At 43.0% G+C, this 20,807-nt stretch overlaps 2 protein-coding genes across 19 annotated transcripts in view; both read right to left on the bottom strand.

Annotated features, from left to right (window-relative positions):
• Window positions 1-9,131, bottom strand: part of LOC110488843 (catenin delta-1) — a 40,202-nt gene extending 31,071 nt beyond the window's left edge. For 14 of the 18 annotated variants that reach the window (XM_090198387.1, XM_036942985.2, XM_090198390.1 and 11 more), the window contains exons 1-2: window positions 8,883-9,113; window positions 7,860-7,938 (exon numbers count right to left, since the gene is read on the bottom strand). The gene's annotated coding sequence lies outside the window, so the exon portion shown is untranslated. Of the gene's footprint in view, window positions 1-7,859; window positions 7,939-8,882 lie in introns of all 18 variants that reach the window. The other 4 variants (XM_036942986.2, XM_090198389.1, XM_090198386.1 and 1 more) reach the window with 2 other exon arrangements.
• A 3,435-nt stretch (window positions 9,132-12,566) lies between these two features.
• LOC110488842 (uncharacterized) lies at window positions 12,567-16,907 on the bottom strand. The gene is made up of 4 exons (XM_021561263.3): window positions 16,522-16,907; window positions 15,561-15,655; window positions 15,371-15,458; window positions 12,567-15,266 (listed from the first exon to the last, which is right to left on the bottom strand). Exons 1-4 carry the CDS (start codon window positions 16,808-16,810, stop codon window positions 14,419-14,421), a joined length of 1,320 nt encoding a protein of 439 aa, XP_021416938.3. The 5' UTR covers window positions 16,811-16,907; the 3' UTR covers window positions 12,567-14,418.
• Window positions 16,908-20,807: the final 3,900 nt, after the last annotated feature.

Genomic DNA, 20,807 nt, shown 5'->3' with positions numbered 1-20,807 from the left:
CCATACTGAGAAAGTGAAAACAGGTTTAGAAATGTTTGCAAATGTATTAAAAATAAACACCTTATTTACATAAGCATTCATATCCTTTGCTATGAGTGCTCAATTTTGAGTAAGGTGCATCCGGTTTCCATTGATCATCTTTGAGATGTTTCTACAACTTGACTGGAGCACCTGTGGTATATTCAAATGATTGGACATGATTTGGAAAGGCACACACCTGTCTATATAAGGTCCCACAGTTGACAGTGCATGTCAGAGCAAAAGCCAAGCAATAAGGTCGAAGGAATAGTCCGTAGAGCTCCGAGACAGGATTGTGTCGAGGCACAGATCTGGGGAAGGGCACAAAAACATGTCTGCAGCATTAAAGGTCCCAAAGAACAGTGGTTTCCATCCCTACAATGAAGCATGGTGGTGGCAGCATCATGCTGTGAGGATGTTTTTCAGGGACTGGGAGATAAGTCAGGATCGCGGGAAGGAGATCCTTAATGAGAACCTGCTCTAGAGCGCTCAGGACGTTTGTAAAAAAATGTTTAAATGCATTTTAGAAGGCTGTAATGTAGCAAAATGTGGAAAAAGTCAGGAGGTTGGAATACTTTCCGAATGCACTGTATGCTTGGAAATATGGAGTGGTAATCAGTAATGTGTTGTATTGGATTTGCCACAAACACAACACTTTGTATTCAGGAAAAAAGTGAATTGCCTGGGAACATTTTTTGCAGTATTACTTTGCTTAGTTGCAAACAGGATGCAAGTTGTGGAATATTTATTCTGTACAGGCTTCCTTTTCGCTGTCAATTAGGAAGTATTGTGGAGTAACTACAATGTTGTTAATCCACACTCAGTATATCATAGCCATTAAACTCTAACTGTTTTACAGTAACCATTGGCCTAATGGTGAAAGCCCTGAGCTGTAGCCTTCCTGTCCGGCTACGGAGTTAGGAAGGATGTTTATCTTTACAGTGACAGGGTGTGTTGATACTCCAACCAAAGTGTAATAAACTTCGCCATGCTCAAAGGGATATTCAATGTCTGCTTTGTTATTTTTTAAATAATTTAACCAATCGATGCCCTTTTCAAATAACATTCACCTTGACATTATGGGGTATTGTGCGTAAGCCAGTGAAAAAAAATCAATTTATCCCATTTTAAATTCAGGATGTAACACAATGTGGAAAAAGGGGTGAATACTTTGACGGCAATGTTAGTGATAGATTGCTGGTATTCTGCAGACATAAAAGTATGCCTCATTTACTTTGAAGAACTCAGGACCCTGTCTTTCAAAGATAATCCTTAATTCAAAAAAATTCACAGATCTTCATTGTAAAGGGTTTAACCATCGTTTCCCATGCCTGTTCAATGAACCATAAACAATTCATGAACATGCAACTGTAGAACGGTCGTTAAGACACTAGCAGCTTACAGATGGTATGCAATTAAGGTCACAGTTTTGAAAACTTAGGACACTAAAGAGGCCTTTCTGCGGACTGAAAAACACAGAAAGAAAGATGCACAGGGTCCCTGTTCATCTGCGTGAAAGTGCCTTAGGCATGCTGCAAGGAGGCATGAGTACTGCAGATGTGGCCAGGGCTATAAATTGCAATGTCCGTACTGTGGGACGCCTAAGACAGTGCTACAGGACGGACAGCTGATCATCCTCCCAGTGACAGACCATGTGTAACACCTGCACAGGATCGGTACATCCAAACATCACACCTGCGGGACAGGTAGGCAACAACTGCCTGAGTTACACCAGTAATGCACAATCCCTCCATCAGTGCTCAGACTGTCCGCAATAGGCTGAGAGAGGCTGGACGTAGGGCTTGTAGGCCAGTTGTAAGGCAGGTCCTCACCAGACATCACCGGCAACAATGTCGCCTATGGGCACAAACCCACCATCGCTGGACCAGACAGGACTGGCAAAAGGTGCTCTTCACTGACGAATCATGGTTTTGTCTAACCAGGGGAGATGGTCGGATTCACGTTTATCGTCGAAGGAATGAGCGTTACACTGAGGCCTGTACTCTGGAGCGGAATCGATTTGGAGGTGGAGGGTCCATTACGATCTGGGGAGGTGTGTCACAGCATCATCAGACTGAGCTTGTTGTCATTGCAGGCAAAATAGGAATGTCAGTGTTCTGCCATGGCCAGCGAAGAGCCTGGATCTCTCCCGGTGAGGGCTAGTGCCATTCCCCCCCCTAGAAATGTCTGGGAACTTGCAGGTGCCTTGGTGGAAGAGTGGGGTAACAGCTCACAAAAAGAACTGGCAAATCGGGTGCAGTCCATGAGGAGGAGATATACTGCAGTACTTAATGCAGCTGGTGGCCACACCAGATACTGACTTCCTTTTGATTTTGACCCCCCCCGTTTGTTCAGGGACACATTATTCCATTTCTGTTAGTCACATGTCTGAGGTACTTGTTCAGTTTATGTCTCAGTTGTTGAATCTTATGTTGATACAAATATACATGTTAAGTATGCTGAAAATAAACGCAGTTGACAGTGAGAGGAAGTTTCTTTTTTTGCTGAGTTTACTAACAGTGATCGTCAGACAGCATAGGCAGCAGGTTTATAGCCGCGAAGTGGTAGGACACACAAGCTCACAGAACTGGACAACCAAGTGCTGATGCGCAAAGCGTGTAAAAATGGTCTGTCCTCGGTTGCAACGCTCACTACAGACTTCCAAACGGACTCTGGAATCAGCGTCAGCACAAGAGCATTTTGTCAGGAGCTTCATGAAAGGGGTTTCCATGGCCGAGCAGCCTCACACAAGCTTTAGAGAACCATGTGCAATGCCAAGCATCGGCTTGAGTGGTGTAAAGCTTGCTGTCATTGGACTCTGGAGCAGTGGAACACGTTCTCTGAAGTAATGAATCACGCTTCACCATCTGGCAGTCCGACGGACCAATCTGGGTTTGGCGGATGCCAGAAGAACGCTGCCTGCCCCCACGCATAGTGCCAACTGTAAAGTTTGATGGAAGAGGAATAATGATCTGGGGCTGTTTTTCATGTTTCAGGCTAGGTCTCTTAGTTCCAGTGAAGGGAAATATTAATGCTAGTGCATAAGACATACTAGACGATTCTGTGCTTACAAATGTGGCAACAGTTTAGGAAAGGCCCTTCCTTGTTTCAACGTGACAATGATACCGTGCACAAAGCGAGTTCCATACAGAAATGCTGACAAGATTGGTGTGGAAGAACTTGACATGCATGCTGAGTCCTGACCTCAACCCCATCGAATACATTTGGGATGAATTGGAACACCGACTGCAAGCCAGGCCTAATCGCCCAGCATCAGTGCCTGACCTCACTAACACTTTTGTGGCTTAATGGATTCAAGTCCCCACAGTAATGTTTCCACATATAGTGGAAAGCCTTCCCAGAAGAGTAGAGGCTGTTATAGCAGCAAAGGGGGGACCAACTGTAAGAATGCCCTTTATTTTTGAATGAGAGCAGTTGTCCACATAATTTTGGCCAAGTAGAGCATCTCTGCTGCACCTGCAACAACACGTCTGAATGTCTGACATGTGCGCCAGTGTTTGACGATAAATTAGATTAGTCCTTCGTGTCGATTTAAGTGTGTGTGGCTGGTAATAAGATTGAGGAATTAGACTATTAATCCACTTACCTCCGCACACACACTGAACCTCCCAAACACTGTAGTGTACACACACACACACAAACTTAGCCTACGACCCATGAGGCGAATAGTGATGGCACTGCAGTGGATAGTTGCCGTCTTCAAGGCTCCTGACCAATTCTGCCATTTTGTGTGTTTTTAAGCTGATCTTCATTTTTGGGGTGCATAATGTTTCTGCCACATCCTATAATTGAAAACAGCTTCTGGACAGAACAGCGATCACAAACCTCAATTTTTCAATGATCCCGGGACTTGAAAGAGAAGGGGGTTAAGAGGCAAGCAAGGTGGCGTTATTATTAAACTAAGTCGGCGAGCATCTAGACCGCCATTGCCCTCTGATTTGTAACTGAACTGTAATATCCTGTTTCTCGTAGTCGTAGCTGAACATGGACATTATACACCTCACTGGCTTTTCCATGTATCGTTAAGATCAGACGGCAGCCTCGGGTAAGATGAGTGGTGTGTCTCTTTTACCAACAGCTGGTGCAAAATCTCTAAATGTTAAAGAAGTCCCAAGTTCTTGCGCACCTCAGAATAAACTGCAGATCAGACTATGTAACAAAAGCGTTCTATATTTTTCTGTAGATTGCCATTAGCAAACAAGAAAATGCACGTCCAGAGGCAGCGTTTCTCATGGTAAGTGATTTTAATGTAGAGAAACAAATCCGTTTGACATTTTTACCAGCATGTGCAACTAGACACAAAAAAATATATTTAAACAAATATTTACTCTGTCACCTTTACTCCACACAGAAACCCATACAAATCTGACCATAATTCTATCCTCTATACTCTGATTCCTGTTCACAAGCAAAATAACTCAAAACAGGAAGTACCAGTGACACGCTCAATTACAGAAGTGATCCAATGAAGCACAGACTGGAATATGTTTACATGTTTCACATCAGTCACCGGCTTCATTAATAAGTGCATTGACGACATCGTCCCCACAGTGACTGTACGTACATATCCAAACCAGAAGCTATGGAGGCAACATCCACACTTAGAGCTGCCGCTTTCAAGGAGTGGTATACTAATCCGGACGTGTATGAGAAATCCCACCATGACCTATGAAGAGCCATCAAACATGCAAAGCTTCAATAAAGGACTGATGCTCGAAAGTGGTAAAACTTGCTAACTATCACAGAATACAAAGGGAAACCCAGCCCTACCAGACGAGCTAAATGCCTTCCATGCTCGCGTCGAGGCAAGCGACACTGAACCACGCATGAGAGCACCAGCAGTACCGGACAACTGATAACGCTTTATGTAGCCAATGTGAATTAGACCTTTAACCTTTTCCCACGTGAGTTCCAACTATCTTTACCGGTCACCCCAGCGTGAGTTTTGTTATGCGCGTGATGTCAGAATGCACTCAATGTTCCAAAATGTGATTGTTACAGGACAGTTAACCCATGCTGCCCTCAAACCAAGGCATGCTGCCTGCAAATTATAGGCTGTTTCAACTTGTCAATATCAAATTATTTTTTAACCAGTTTTATTTTCGACCAACAGTTTGAATTGAGGTATGTTCTGCCTCATCATTCACATAGAAGTGACCAATTTAACTGATGCGGACAATTTACATTTGAGGCGTTACTGAACCGGACAAACCTCTATCGAACAAGAGCCCAAGAACAAACTTTCCCTCCCTGGCACATTTTCCGGCTGGCGCCTGCATTGCCTTCACTACTAACAACTTTGGACATGTGTAAGTTCCTTATCACGTTACCATTATAGTTTCTGTATATAGTGTCGTCATTTCTACTGTAGCACACTGTATGCATGTATAGAGCATTATGTATTTACTGTTATATTCACATTCAAGTACTGGTGACAAATCATACATTGTATAGATTGTAATGGACACGTGCGTAAAATACTTTTTTTAAGGTTGTACTGATTATGATGAGCTAATGCTAAGCTAATTGTCAGCTATGTTTTTTGATATCATACAATGCATTCTGGTTGTCACACCTGTCAGACCAAAGACATAATAACAAAACGAGGTTAAGGGTTACACTTTCAGAAATTATGGTAGATCACACACCCCCTTCAAAATGCATCCTGCAAACAGACCCAAATCATCTTGTAACCTTTCCATAATTGCTTGACACAAAAAAAAACACACACGCTGCGGCGCACACAAATACCCATCGTCTGATAACTTACTGTAATTGCTATAAGCTAATTAATATCATGGTTTCTGTCAGCCAAGAGTTAACTAAATATGATCGTTTGTGTTAGGTCGCGCTCTCCTCAGTTAGTGCTACATTTTGCTATATAGCCTACATTTTCCCGGTTTGGATGAGAATGGCATTATGCTGTCGCTACTTCTGTGAATGTCTGAACACTGCATACCAAAAAAAAGCTGCTCACATTGATGACATTACATTTTAAAAACTGTTGGTGCAAAATGCTTGTGAAAAAAAGTGTGGCCAGCTCAAACACTGAGTGTTGCGTCAATCGGAACTGGACATTCTAAATAAGTGTTCTAATCACACCGGTTTGAGCGTACAAGGCCAGGACCACTGCAAAATGATCAGACCCGTGTGTTCATACGTGTCAAAGGGTTAAAACAAGTAAACATTCCACAAGGCTGCAGTGCCAGACTGATTACCAGGACACGTACTCAGAGCATGCAATGACAGTCTGGTGGGTGTCTTCACTCTTCCTCAACATCAGCAAGACAAAGGAGCTGATTGTGGACTACAGGAAACGGAAGGACGAGCACACCCCATCCACATCGATGGGGCTGTAGTAGAGCAGGTTGAGAGCTTTAAAAACTCAGTCCACATCACTAAGGAATAAAAATGGTGCACACACCTTTGAGAAGGCACGGCAACGCGCTTCACCCTCAGGAGGCTGAAAAGACTTGGCATTGGCCCTCAGACCTTCAAAAAGTTCTCCAGCTGCACCATTGAGAGCATGTTGACTGGCTGCGTCACCACTTGGTATGGCAACTGCTTGACATCCGACCGCAGGGCACTACAGAGGGTAGCACGTACGGTCCAGTACATCATTGGGCCAATCTCCCTGCCACCCAGGACCACTATACCAGGTGTCAGAGGATGGCCCTAAAAATGGTCAGACTCCAGCCACCCAAGTCATAGACTGTTCTCTCTGCTACTGCACGGCACCGATGCACCAATTCTGGAACCAACAGGACCCTCTACAGCTCCTACCCCCCAAGTGATAAGACTACTAAATAGTTAACCAAATAGCTACCCGGACTACCTGCATTGACCCTCTTTGCACTAACACTTGACTCGTCACATTCGTTGCTGCTACTGTTCATTATCTATCCTGTTGCTTGGTCATTTTACCCCTACCCTATCTATATGTACATATCTATCTAGTACCCCTTCACATCGACTCAGTACTGGTACCCCATGTTTAAAGCCAAGTTATCATTAATTGTGTATTTATTCTTTATGTTATTATTTTTTACATATTTCTCTGTGTGGGGCTCGTAAGTAACCTTTTAACTGTTCGTCTACACCCGTTTACGAAGCATTGACAAATAGAATTTGATTGATTTAAAGACTATAACCTCTAGACAACTCATCTGGTCACACAAACATCGCCTGTAGAATATCAACAATCTCAGCTACTTCACAACAACTAAAACATGGTCTGTTAGTGTACACAGACACACTCGGGTGCTCTCCTGTTCCACCTGCACTGCATCACAGTGACAGTCTCAGGGAGATCCCTTGTTGACTGTTATCAGACTGAGAAACACCTGCACCAGACTTGACTGATATACCCAAATTAATTCCAACATCACCTCACATGAACAAGCAACAAACAGTGACTTAACTGGCTTCCTTGGCTAGACATGAAATACAAATACCAATAATTACAACCCAATATACAGGGTTGGATCCTTCTTATTCAAAGCACATGTCGACAGTTCATCCCGCCCAACCTTTTCCCTAACAAAACAAGTCCACTCAGGAACCACCAGAACAGGTTAGCTGACAGGGGGAAAACACCTGTTGGGGGAATTCAACTTGAAGACCACCCGAACCACTAAAACAGTTATATGCAGCCATACACATTGTATAAATAACTGGTAATGACAAAAACAACCAAAGGCAACAGCAAACACATCTAATTAAATATGGTCGAGGGAGAACTTGTTCTTTAGTTCAGGCTTTGGTTTATCTTATAATCCTTCACGTGGGGAGAAAATATGGGACAGCTCAACCACCCTTACCTGTGTCAGGTGTAGTCAATACTGTATGCTTGCTTGTCCCCTCGTTTGAAGTGGGGCTGTTGTCACCACACTTCAGACGCTAAAACGACAAGAACATAGAAGTTACCGCGAAGGTTTAACAGTGAACATTTTAAGTTAAACATTCCAGTCTTGCATAGTGACTAGTCAAATTAATGAGTTGCACAAACCAAAAAGGTATTTTTGATCAACCAGCCATAGTAACACGAAAAACACTTCGCTAGCTATTATTGTTAGTCATCAAGGACATTCATATGGCAATCGGGACAAAATAAGTGTTTAGATTTTTTTTGTACCTACAAAATGTTATTTTGCTTAAATTGATAGGTTTAACAGCCAGTTGAATGAGGTCGATTGAGGACAGGATTATGTAAAATTCAAACAAAAGATCAGTCGGTGCATGGGCATTCAGGGAACGCGATGGCTACCCTGATTTTCAGATGGGTTTTCATCCAAACATATATAGTTCACAGTAACTAGCTACGTTGAGCTAATAAAAACAATGGAATACCGTCAGCTAGCTAGTTATGAATTCACGTTACAAGGATGCAGCAAGTTTATTTCTAAAACTCGCGGGCTAGTTCGTTTGGTTGACCAGTTAGCTAACAAGAGGATTAGCTAACAAAGTTATCGTTAGCTGGCTAGCTTGTTTGACTAGCTAACCAGTTTACTAACCATCCATGGTGTGCCTAGATTAGCAGAAACTAGCTGGCAAGCTAACGTTAGTTGCTAACACACCGAGCAGTCTTGAGTTTGAATTGTTTGGTAGCTAGCTAGATAATAGGTCCTCCGCCTCCACTTGTGGTAGACACTGGCCTACTAGACAGACTTCAAGCTGGCTATCCGTGTAGAGCGGAATTTGGGCGTTTTAACCCCAATCACGGGCATTGGAAAAGTCGTGCTGATCTGTGCCCCAGTGACCACTCCTTGACGACACTGCGGTTTGCGAAGTAAAACACTGCCAAACGATCCATTCAATAGGCTTGTATATTTTATTTTACTTACATATCCGTCTCGTATTCTCGGCCTCTTCCTAACGTATTTATTTTATCCCCGTTTCTTTTTCTTCTTCTTTCCTGGTTTCTCGGTCAAACTCGGTCGGAGCAAAGCAACGGGACGAATACATAGGGGCTAGAGGGCGGGCATAACAGATCGATTTTTTTTAATATACCGTAAATACGGATAACAGTTGGCCGAACAAGATTCCGCCCAAGTAATGGTGTCACAGGTTGCAGAATGAACAGTCAGGAGCACAAAGCACACTAGAAAATGTACATCTCCACAAATATCCAACTGAATGGACATGAACAAAAAAATATATATATATATATGACTATGACAGACAACTATGACAGACAAAATGAGGGGAAAAAAATCCAGAAAATCACATTGTAGGATTTTTAATGAATTTATTTGCAAATTATGGTGGAAAATAAGTATTTGGTCAATAACAAAAGTTTATCTCAATACTTTGTTATATACCCTTTGTTGGCAATGACAGAGGTCAAGGTTTTCACACACTGTTGCTGGTATTTTGGCCCATTCCTCCATGCAGATCTCCTCTAGAGCAGTGATGTTTTGGGGCTGTTGCTGGGCAACATGGACTTTCAACTCCCTCCAAAGATTTTCTATGGGTTTGAGATCTGGAGACTGGCTAGGCCACTCCAGGACATTAAAATGCTTCTTACGAAGCCACTCCTTTGTTGCCCGGGCGGTGTGTTTGGGATCATTGTCATGCTGAAAGACCCAGCCACGTTTCATCTTCAATGCCCTTGCTGATGGAAGGAGGTTTTCACTCAAAATCTCACGATACATGGCCCCATTCATTCTTTCCTTTACATGGATCAGTCGTCCTGGTCCCTTTGCAGAAAAACAGCCCCAAAGCATGATGTTTCCACCCCCATGCTTCACAGTAGGTATGGTGTTCTTTGGATGCAACTCAGCATTCTTTGTCCTCCAAACACAACGAACTGAGTTTTTACCAAAAAGTTAGATTTTGGTTTCATCTGACCATATGACATTCTCCCAATCTTCTTCTGGATCATCCAAATGCTCTCTAGCAAACTTCAGAAGGGCCTGGACATGTACTGGCTTAAGCAGGGGGACATGTCTGGCACTGCAGGATTTGAGTCCCTGGCGGCGTAGTGTGTTACTGATGGTAGGCTTTGTTACTTTGGTCCCAGCTCTCTGCAGGTCATTCACTAGGTCCCCCCGTGTGGTTCTGGGATTTTTGCTCACCGTTCTTGTGATCATTTTGACCCCACGGGGTGAGATCTTGCGTGGAGCCCCAGATCGAGGGAGATTATCAGTGGTCTTGTATGTCTTCCATTTCCTAATAATTGCTCCCACAGTTGATTTCTTCAAACCAAGCTGCTTACCTATTGCAGATTCAGTCTTCCCAGCCTGGTGCAGGTCTACAATTTTGTTTCTGGTGTCCTTTGACAGCTCTTTGGTCTTAGCCATAGTGGAGTTTGGAGTGTGACTGTTTGAGGTTGTGGACAGGTGTCTTTTATACTGATAACAAGTTCAAACAGGTGCCATTAATACAGGTAACGAGTGGAGGACAGAGGAGCCTCTTAAAGAAGAAGTTACAGGTCTGTGAGAGCCAGAAATCTTGCTTGTTTGTAGGTGACCAAATACTTATTTTCCACCATAATTTGCAAATAAATTCATAAAAAATCCTACAATGTGATTTTCTGGATTTTTTTCTTCTAATTTTGTCTGTCATAGTTGAAGTGTACCTATGATAAATTACAGGCCTCTCTCATCTTTTTAAGTGGGAGAACTTGCACAATTGGTGGCTGACTAAATACTTTTTTGCCCCACTGTATGTGTATATTTTTTCAATTGGGATGGGTTCAAAACTTGATGTTGAAGTTGTGAAATGTCCGAGACTCACCCCCCAACAATGTAAGGAATGTCCCAATTTCCTGAAGATTCCTGAAGAGACCCCCATGATGGTGAAGAAAGAGTCTCTAGGCTAAAAACCACAGTACAAGATTGCTAAAAGGAGGCAATGCTGCACTCTAGAGGTAAAACTACAAACAACTGTTTACTGTTATATGCAGTGACTACGAAAAGAATTCAGCAGACCGCTTGATTTCCACATCTTGTTACTTATTCTAAAATTAAATGTTTAAAAAATCCTCAGCAATCTACACACAAAACCCCATAATGACAAAGCAAAAACAAGTTTTTGTAAATGTTTTAAAAATAAAACATTAAAACATACCTTATTTACATAAATATTCAGACCCTTTGTTATGAGACTCAAAATGGAGATCAGGTGCATCCTGTTTCCATTGACAATCCTTGAGCTGTTTCTACAACTTGATTGGAGCCCACCTGTGGTATACTCAATTGATTGGACATGATTTGGAAAGGCACACAGCTGTCTATATAAAGTTCCACAGTTGACAGTGCATGTCAGAGCAAAAACCAAGCCATGTGATCGAAGGAATTGTCCATAGAGCTCTGGGACAGGATTGTGTCAAGGCACAGATCTGGGCAAGCGTACCAAAACATTTCTGCAGCATTGAAGATCTAAGAACACAGTAGCCTCCGTAATTATTTAATGGAAGAAGTTTGGAACCACCGAGACTCTTCCTAGAGCTGGCCGCTCGGCCAAACTGAGCAATCGGGGGAGACGGGCCTTGGTCAGGGAGGTGACCAAGAACCTGATGGTCACTCTGACAGAGCGCTAAAGTTCCTCTCTGGAGATGGGAGAACCTTCCAGAAGGACAAACATCTCTGCAGCAATCCACCAATCAGGGTTGTATGGTAAAGTGGTCAGACGGAAGCCACTCCTCAGTAAAAGGCACCTGACAGCCCGCTTGGAGTTTGCCAAAAGGCACCTAAAGGACTGTAAGACCATGAGAAACAAGATTCTCTGGTCTGATAAAACCAAGATTGGCCTGAATGCCAAGCGTCACGACAGGAGAAAAGCTGGCACTATCCCTACGGTAAAGCATGGTGGTGGCAACATCATGCTGTGGGGATGTTTTTCAGCTGCAGGGACTGGGAGACTAGTCAGGATCGAGGGGAAAGATGAACAGTGCAAAGTACAGAGACATCCTTGATGAAAGCCTACTCCAGAGCGCTCGGGACCTCAGACTGGGGTGAAGGTTCACCTTACAACAGATCAACGACCCTAAGCACACAGCCAAGACAACGCAGGAGTGGCTTCGGGACAAGTCTCAATGACCTTGAGTGGCCTAACCAGAGGTCGGACTTGAACCCAATCGAACATCTCTGAAGAGACCTGAAAATAGCTGTGCAGCGATGCTCCCCATCCAACCTGACAGACCTTGAGAGGATCTGCAGAGAAAAATGTGAGAATCTCCCGAAATACAGGTGTGCCAAGCTTGTAGCGTCATATCCAAGAAGAATCAAGACTAATCGCTGCTAAAGTTGCTTTTTAACAAAGTACTGAGTATAGGGTCTGAATACTTAAATAACTGATATCAGTTTTTAATAAATTAGGACAATTTTCTAAAAACCTGTTTTTGCTTTATCATTATGGGTTATTGTGTGCAGATGGGGGAAAATCTAATCAATTTTAGAATAAGGCTGTAACATAACAATGTGGAAAAAGTCAAGGGGTCTGAATACTTTCCGAAGGCACTGTATATATGAGTAATGGCTTAGTAGTGCAGCCACTGAGTCAGAAAAAAAGCATTTGCTCATTCATTCCTTCATATCAAAACACACTGTTTATTTATTTCGGCCAGAGTAGGTTACTTACTAAAATCTACTCATACAGCAACTTTATGTAGTATGTCCATTAAATCCGAGACAGACAACAGAGTATAAATCAGGGAGATTGGAAGAATAAGAGCGACGGGACAGATGTGGATTCCAGTCTGGGGCTGGAAGTGTGAGAGAATGTATTAATTGTTTTTGTTGATATACACTTGAACAAAAATATAAACGCAACGTGTAGTGTTGGTCCTATGTTTCATGAGCTGAAATAAAAGATCCCAGAAACTTTCCATATGCAAAAAATGCTCAATGTTGTGCACAAATTTGCTTACATCCCTGTTAGTGAGCATTTATCCTTTGCCAAGATAATCCATCCATCTGACAGGTGTGTCATATTAAGAAGCTGATTAAGCAACATGATCTGGGGACAATAAGGCCAATCTAAAATGTGCAGTTTTGTCACACAACACAATGTCACAGATGTCTCCAGTTGAGGGAGCATTGGAATGCTGACTCCAGGAATGTCCACCATAGCTGTTCCCAGAGAATGTAATGTTAATGTCAAAGAATGTAATGTAAATTTCTCTACCATAAGCTGCCTCCAAAGTCGTTTTAGAGAATTTGGCAGTACGTCCAACCGGCCTCACAACCGCAGACCACATTGTGAACCACGCCAGCACAGGACCTCTGGCTTCTTCACCTGCGGCATGGTCTGAGACCAGCCACCCGGACAGCTGATGAAACTGTGGGTTTGCACAACTGAAGAATTTCTGCAAACTGTCAGAAACAGTCTCAGTGAAGCTCGTTGTCCTCACCAGGGTCTCAACCTGACTGCAATTTGGAGTCGTAACCGACTTCAGTGGGCAAATGCTCACCTTCAATGGCCACTGGCACGCTGGAGAAGTGTGCTCTTCATGGATGAATCCCAGTTTGAACTGTACCGGGCAGATGACAGACAGCATGTATGGCTTGTGTGGGTGAGCGGTTTGCTGATATCAACATTGTGAACAGAGTGCCCCATGGTGCCGGTGGTGTTATGGTATGCGCAGGCATAAGCTACGGACAACAAACACAATTGCATTTTAGCGATGGCAATTTGAATGTGCAGAGATACCGTGATGAGATCCTGGAGGCCCATTGTCGTGCAATTCATCTACCACCATCACTTCATGTTTCAGCATGATAATGCACGGCCCCATGTCACATGGATCTGAACACAATTCCTGGAGGCTAAAAATGTCCCAGTTCTTCCATGGCCTGCATATTCACCAGACATGTCACCCATTGAGCATGTTTGGGATGCTCTGGATCAACATTGTCGACAGCATGTTCCAGTTCCCGCCAATATGCAGCAACTTCGCACAGCCATTGAAGAGGAGTGGGACAACATTCCACAAGCCACAATCAACAGCCTGATCAACTCTATGCAAAGGAGGATTCACACTGTTTGAGGCAAATGGTGGTCACACCAGATACTGACTAGTTTTCTGATCCACACCACGCCCTACTTAAAAAAAAAGTCATGTGAAATCCATAGATTAGGGCATAATGGGTTTATTTCAATTGACTGATTTCCTTATATGAACTATAACTCTGTAAAATCTTTGAAATTGTTGCATGTTGCGTTTATATTTTTGTTCACTGTATATTATTATTTTTGCTCAAAAACGCTGTTAATTTATGTAATACTTCATATACTTTGCTTTGGCCACAGTGGCAACAACCCATTTATGCCAATAAAGCATATATGGAATTGAATTGAGAGAGAGAGAGAATGAGAACAAGAATGAGAGAATGCTGAAGAAAAATAAAGAACCTAAAGCCCCACAGAGTTTCGGTGTCAGAGTGTCAGCGTCCCTGCCTGCTCTGGGTGTGTGACCATGTGTCTGCGCAGGTTGCTGGGGTTGTTGAAAGAGGCTCCACAGTGGGAGCAGCTGTAGGGTTTCTCCCCAGAGTGGGTCCTCAGATGGATGGTCAGGCTTCCATTCTGGGTGAAACCCTTCCCACACAGGGAGCACATGTAAGGTTTCTCCCCTGTATGAATACGCATGTGGACCCTCAGTGTCGTCTTGTTGACAAACGAGTTCCCACACAGGTTGCATATGACAGGCTTCTCTCCTGTGTGGACCGCTCGGTGGCGGATCAAGTCAAGCCGGCGAGAGAAGCGCTTCCCACAGTCGCTACAGAACAACGGCTTGGTACCATGGGGGACGTGGTGTCGCTGGAACTGGTTTACAAGACTAGGGCGCCTCACAGTCACACCCCCTGTTACCAAGGTTGTTGTTGGGGTCGTTGGGGTGGTTTCTAGGGAAGCTACCTGTACGATTTTCAGACCCCGTCCTCCTGTATCCCCTCTCGGCAGACCCCCTCTGTCACTCTGCAAACCCCTCATTTGGGGGTTGCCTTGCAGTGGTTCCCCAATAGAATGAGTATTCAGCTGTATCTGATGGCTGATTGTGTGGTCCGGCAGCAGACCAGAGTGTGAGGGCAAACTCTGAGGTAGTTCTGGGGCTCTGAAGAAAGGGTAGTTCTCAGTACTGGTCACGCTGCACAGCGCTCCTTCACCTCGACCATGACCGTGAGGGTCATTCATGCTGTATGGTCCCTCATCGTGACCTAGTCTCTGGGTGGCATGTTCCGGCTGTGGTGTCACCATGGTAACATTCTCACCACAAATATCGTCATGACCTACGGGAAACAAAACAATAATATCATCTGGTAGTTATCTGGCTGTCAATTGTCTATATACCATCCCATCATTTTCTTCCTTCTCTTCTTCGTCCTCTACACACCTGCATCTGGCCCACATCCTCCAAAGTCATCCTCAGGACCCTCCTCATCTTTTATCAAGATGACATCTGGACTCTCCACATCTGCACACTGAACCATAAACACACTCATTTACACAGACATGTAAACATTTCTAGAGTAGTAGTAGCCTATGTCAGAAATGTGTGATGAGTTGTTAATATTGCCACTCACCTCTTTTTTGACTGTGGATGGTATCTCCTCTTCCCCTATTGTAATTGGGGCATCATCCCTGCTGTAAATGGATGTCTGGTGCTCAGGTGTCTTATCTATGAGGGAGAGCAAAGGTCAAAAACCATTCCTCTTCCAACATATTATGTTCAATTGACTGGAGTGTATTCATTAGTCGGATTCAGTTGCAAAACCGGTTGTCCTAGAGAAAACAGTTTACTTTAGGAAGCAAAAGGAAGAAAACTGAACAAAACGAGAAGGGTCCAAACTAAATTTGGCCAATATAAACGGTTGTTTATGTTGCAAAATGTTTTTCGTTTGGAGTAAACGGAATCCACCCAGAGATGATGAGGCGAAGCAAGAGGGATAACTTGGCCCAAAATCTGTATTTTCCAGCAGGTGGCGATTTTTTCTCACCAAGCGAAGTCTTTGTATGGAGGTGAATGAAAGTGTCGAATTTTGTTAACAAAATGTTGTATTTATTATTTGCTATGTGTGGCTTATTTGATCGAATATAAGTGTTGTAATGATTCGGTTGTTTTGAGTGTACTAATATAAGTAGGACACGTGACATCCCGGCAACTTTGAGAAAAAACACTTTATATCAGAGTTGTGCCTGGTCGTCACTAGTTACCTCAGACACAAAGTCCTAAACCCCGCCCATTTCTACTACTTCTCAAAATGTGATTTTAACCCAACCCCTAACCACATGTATAACCTTAAATTAAGACCAAATAGCAAATGTTTGTTTTCATGAATTTTTATGATGATTGTGCCCGTTGTTCACATGCGTATCTGCCCTCTCGTTGGCTAGAACGGTCCCACCTGACAGAGTCTCCTCCCGACTGCCTTCCATTTTTTAAGACATTTTGTTAGAGCGGCCACTAGAGTATCTGGTTAATATAATGGATCATCTGTGAAACACCCATGTCTCACAGATAGCAGTTTGAGAACCTCAACCAACCTGCGAGTTTCCCCCGAGGCCTGCATAAAGTTCTGCTGAAAGAAAAGCGACTGCCCCGCGGTGTACTCGCCCTTTGTAGTCGCAGGGTGAAAAGCTCGTTCTTCATCACCTTCATCCTCATTTTCAGAGCTTCGTTTTCTTTGTAGCTGCGAGAAATCTCCAACTGCAAATCAGCCGAGCTCTCGGAAAAGAGTTGACTTATCTCGTCAACGGCTGCTCTAGCAAGCACGTCCATTATCGAGGCAAGTTGTGTCTGTACAGACAGATGAGCATGCATGTTTGTTGACATCGATAGCTGGCGAGATTAACGACAGAGGGAAAAATTGGAAAAGATCAGACAAACTGTGACGCGTCTGTCTGTGTACACAAAACGACTTCCGGTGAATAACGCAGCTCACCGTAATTATACGAAGACGTCCGCTGACTTTTTTCGGAGTAGCAAATATGGTGTACTAAGTCACCACAGGATCGTTGGAATGAGCGACCATTGATTAGTGACATTGGTGGAAAAAGTACTCAATTGTCATATTTGAGTAAAAGTTAACTTAATAGAAAATGAGTCAAGTGATAGTCATCCAGTAAAATACTACATGAGTAAAAGTCTAAAAGTATCTGGTTTTAAATGTACTGTGGTGGAAAAGGTACGCAATTGTCATACTTGAGTAAAAGTAAAAAGTAAATGCTATACAACAAATTCCTTGTATTAAGCAAACCAGACTGCACGGTGTTCTTGTTTTTTTTTATTTTACAGCCAGCCATGGGCACACTCCATCATCCCAACACATAATTTACAAACACAGCATTTGTGTTTAGTGAGTCCGCCAGATCAGAGGCATTTGGGATGAAAACGTATTATTTTGGCAGGTGTGATTTTTAAACCAAACTCTAACCACACTGCTAACCTTATGCCTAACCTTAAATTAAGACCAATTTTTACGATATAGCCATTTTTACTTTTTGCCGTGACAACTGTACAGTCGTGGCCAAAAGTTTTGACAATGACACAAATATTAATTTTCACAAAGTCTGCTGCCTCAGTGTCTTTAGATATTTTTGTCAGATGTTACTATGGAATACTGAAGTATAATTACAAGCATTTCATATGTGTCAAAGGCTTTTATTGACAATTACATGAAGTTGATGCAAAGAGTCAATATTTGCAGTGTTGACCCTTCTTTTTCAAGACCTCTGCAATCTGCACTGGCATGCTGTCAATTAACTCCTGGGCAACATCCTGACTGATGGCAGCCCATTCTTGCATAATCAATGCTTGGAGTTTGTCAGAATTTGTGGGTTTTTGTTTATCCACCCGCCTCTTGAGGATTGACCACAAGTTCTCAATGAGATTAAGGTCTGGGGAGTTTCCTGGCCATGGACCCAAAATATCGATGTTTTGTTCCCCGAGCCACTTAGTTATCACTTTTGATAACTGTTCGTCACCAAACTGTTGTTCATCACCAAACTGTTCCTGGATGGTTGGGAGAAGTTGCTCTCGAAGGATGAGTTAGTACCATTCTTTATTCAATGGCTGTGTTCTAGGCAAAATTGTGACTGAGCCCACTCCCTTGGCTGAGAAGCAACCCCACACATGAATGGTCTCAGGATGCTTTACTGTTGGCATGACACAGGACTGATGGTAGCGCTCACTTGTCTTCTCCGGACAAGCTTTTTTCCGGATGACCCAAACAATCGGAAAGGGGATTCATCAGAGACAATGACTTTACCCCCGTCATCAGCAGTCCAATCCCTGTACCTTTTGCAGAATATCAGTCTGTCCCTGATGTTTTTCCTGGAGAGAAGTGGCTTCTTTGCTGCCCTTCTAGACACCAGCCCATCCTCCAAAAGTCTTTGCCTCACTGTGCGTGCAGATGCACTCACACCTGCCTGCTGCCATTCCTGATCAAGCTCTGTACTGATGGTGCCCCGATCGCGCAGCTGAATCAACTTTAGGAGACGGTCCTGGTGCTTGCTGGACATTCTTGGGCACCCTGAAGCCTTCTTCACAACAATTGAACCGCTCTTCTTGAAGAGCGACCTAAAACAACAATATAGCAAGGTCAGATGATGTCAATCCTTCTTGACTTCTTTTCCACTTGTTAAGTGCCGTTTGTTAAGTGTGTTTTGTCCTATATTTATATATTTTATTTTTAATCCCAGCCCCCATCCCTGCAGGAGGCCATTAGCCTTTTGGTAGGCCATCATTGTAAATAAGAATATGTTCTTAACTGACTTGCCTAGTTAAATAAAGGTTCAATAAAAATAATACATCCGCATACAAACATGGTCTCTTTCTTGAGTAAGGCGGGTGTTTCAGCCTAGCTCAGTTCTTTCTGTGGTGGAGGGGCAGTCAGCGAAAATACAGAGTTTAAGCATTAGTAATCTTCTCTAGTTGCGCCGTGATTGGCTCAGTCACTCATGGGGACACTATGTCTCCGCAGAATCTACAGGGAAAGCTAGGCAATTCAAGCCCCTTTGGGTGCTGTCACAGATTTACATTAGAAGTGGCGGTCCATGAAGGCTCAATGCCATTGGCCACACATAAAATGACGTCAAATCATGTTTTTCTAAAGTAGCTTTGATTGGACTATTCATGTCAACGTCATACTTTCACAATCTTAGCTAGCAAGTTAGACAAGCAGTCATTATCATGAATCACATCAACAATCTCCTGGCAAATCCTTTTCATATGAAGATAAATTATAGATAAAACTTATCAGCGCTCATCGGCCATTGGACATAAACATTACACAACAAGCCGAAAGTCGCAAATGTAACAATAAGTGGTTTTGAAGGAATCAATGGCTAACTGCAAGCGTCACAAAGCAATCACTATTTTGCTTCCCTTGCCTGCTATTAGGTGGAGAGGGTGTGTGGTCCAAGTCTGGGTTTAAGGATTTAAAACATCTGTCTGAAAGGGTCTATTTTCCAAGTTTAAAAGGATAAACATTCACATGCAACACCATGGACCAGAAAAGGTTGAATACAATGGCCATGCTGTCAATCTGGCATGATTTCTGCTGCGTTCAAGACAACTGGGAACTCAGAAAAAAAACTAGCTCCGACTGGGAAAATACATTTTGAACGGTCATCCAACTCGGGAACTCGGGCCTCTTTCTAGAGCTCCGACCTGAAGATTACTGACGTCATGATTCAACCTTGTTTTTTCAGAATTCTCAGTTGTCTTGAAAGCACCATAAATCCAGAGAATGACTAAGTTTGCACACAAGGACCACGGCTCAACGTTCAAGTTAGCACAGCATAACTTTTTTACTTAAGTAGGCAAGTCAGTTATAAACAAACTCTTATTTTCAATGACAGGCTAGTGGGTTAATTGCCTTGTCTGTCTACAATTATTTTCTCAGTGGTTTAACTGCCTTGTCTGGCCCCACAGGTAGAACAACAGTTTTTTACCTTGTCAGCTTGAGGATTCGATCCAGCAACCTATCAATTACCGGCCTAACGCTCTAACCACTAGGCTACCTGCCGCCATAACAACAGTCCAAAAATGTACTGTATGCTGCTGCATAAATTGTGTAATATGCTAGGGAGATATGTATCCTGTAGCTAAGAATGTAATACTAAGTGTATGTTGTGTAGTAAGCTGTTAATAGCCCATGTGCCTCACCTTAAGAATTTGGAACCTGTCCCCCTCAGAATTTAGCCTACTGTTCTGACTTGGTGGTGCACAGAAATGTAATCATCGAATATTGTAAGCTCCTTCATTGTCTGCTTATATGCCCACGTTATTTATCCTATGTTTCTGATTTGATGTACAGAATACTGTAAGAACAGCCCGTTCAGCCCAAAAGACCAGCCCAAAAGTGCTGAAAAAATGCTTATATCAACTACTCGCTCATTAATGTCTTAATCGAAATTACGGCTTGCCTCGTATCCGCACATCGTTCCCTTAAACCATAGTTTGTACAATTATTATATTGCTTATATAGGTATATCTCATTCATATCTTAGAATTTTTGTTAATGTTAATCAAATCAAATCAAATCAAATTTTATTTGTCACATACACATGGTTAGCAGATGTTAATGCGAGTGTAGCGAAATGCTTGTGCTTCTAGTTCCGACAATGCAGTAATAACAAGTAATCTAACTAACAATTCCAAAACTACTGTCTTGTACACAGTGTAAGGGGATAAAGAATATGTACATGAGGATATATGAATGAGTGATGGTACAGAGCAGCATAGGCAAGATACAGTAGATGGTATCGGGTACAGTATGTACAAATGAGATGAGTATGTAAACAAAGTGGCATAGTATAGTATAAAG

Source organism: Oncorhynchus mykiss, chromosome 14, assembly GCF_057628025.1.
Source record: "Oncorhynchus mykiss isolate SJ-2025 chromosome 14, ASM5762802v1, whole genome shotgun sequence".
Taxonomy (NCBI): domain Eukaryota; kingdom Metazoa; phylum Chordata; class Actinopteri; order Salmoniformes; family Salmonidae; genus Oncorhynchus; species Oncorhynchus mykiss.
This window is presented reverse-complemented; position numbering and strand designations above follow the sequence as displayed.

Bases quoted from the DNA above. Each gene is read 5' to 3' on its own strand.
- LOC110488842 (XM_021561263.3), bottom strand. From the start codon at position 16,810: ATGTCAACAAACATGCATGCTCATCTGTCTGTACAGACACAACTTGCC. The intron at 15,656-16,521 runs GTTGGTTGAGGT...TCTCCCTCATAG, and splicing joins GCCTCGGGGGAAACTCGCAG to ATAAGACACCTGAGCACCAG. The intron at 15,267-15,370 runs GTGTGTAGAGGA...TGTTTCCCGTAG, and splicing joins AGGATGTGGGCCAGATGCAG to GTCATGACGATATTTGTGGT.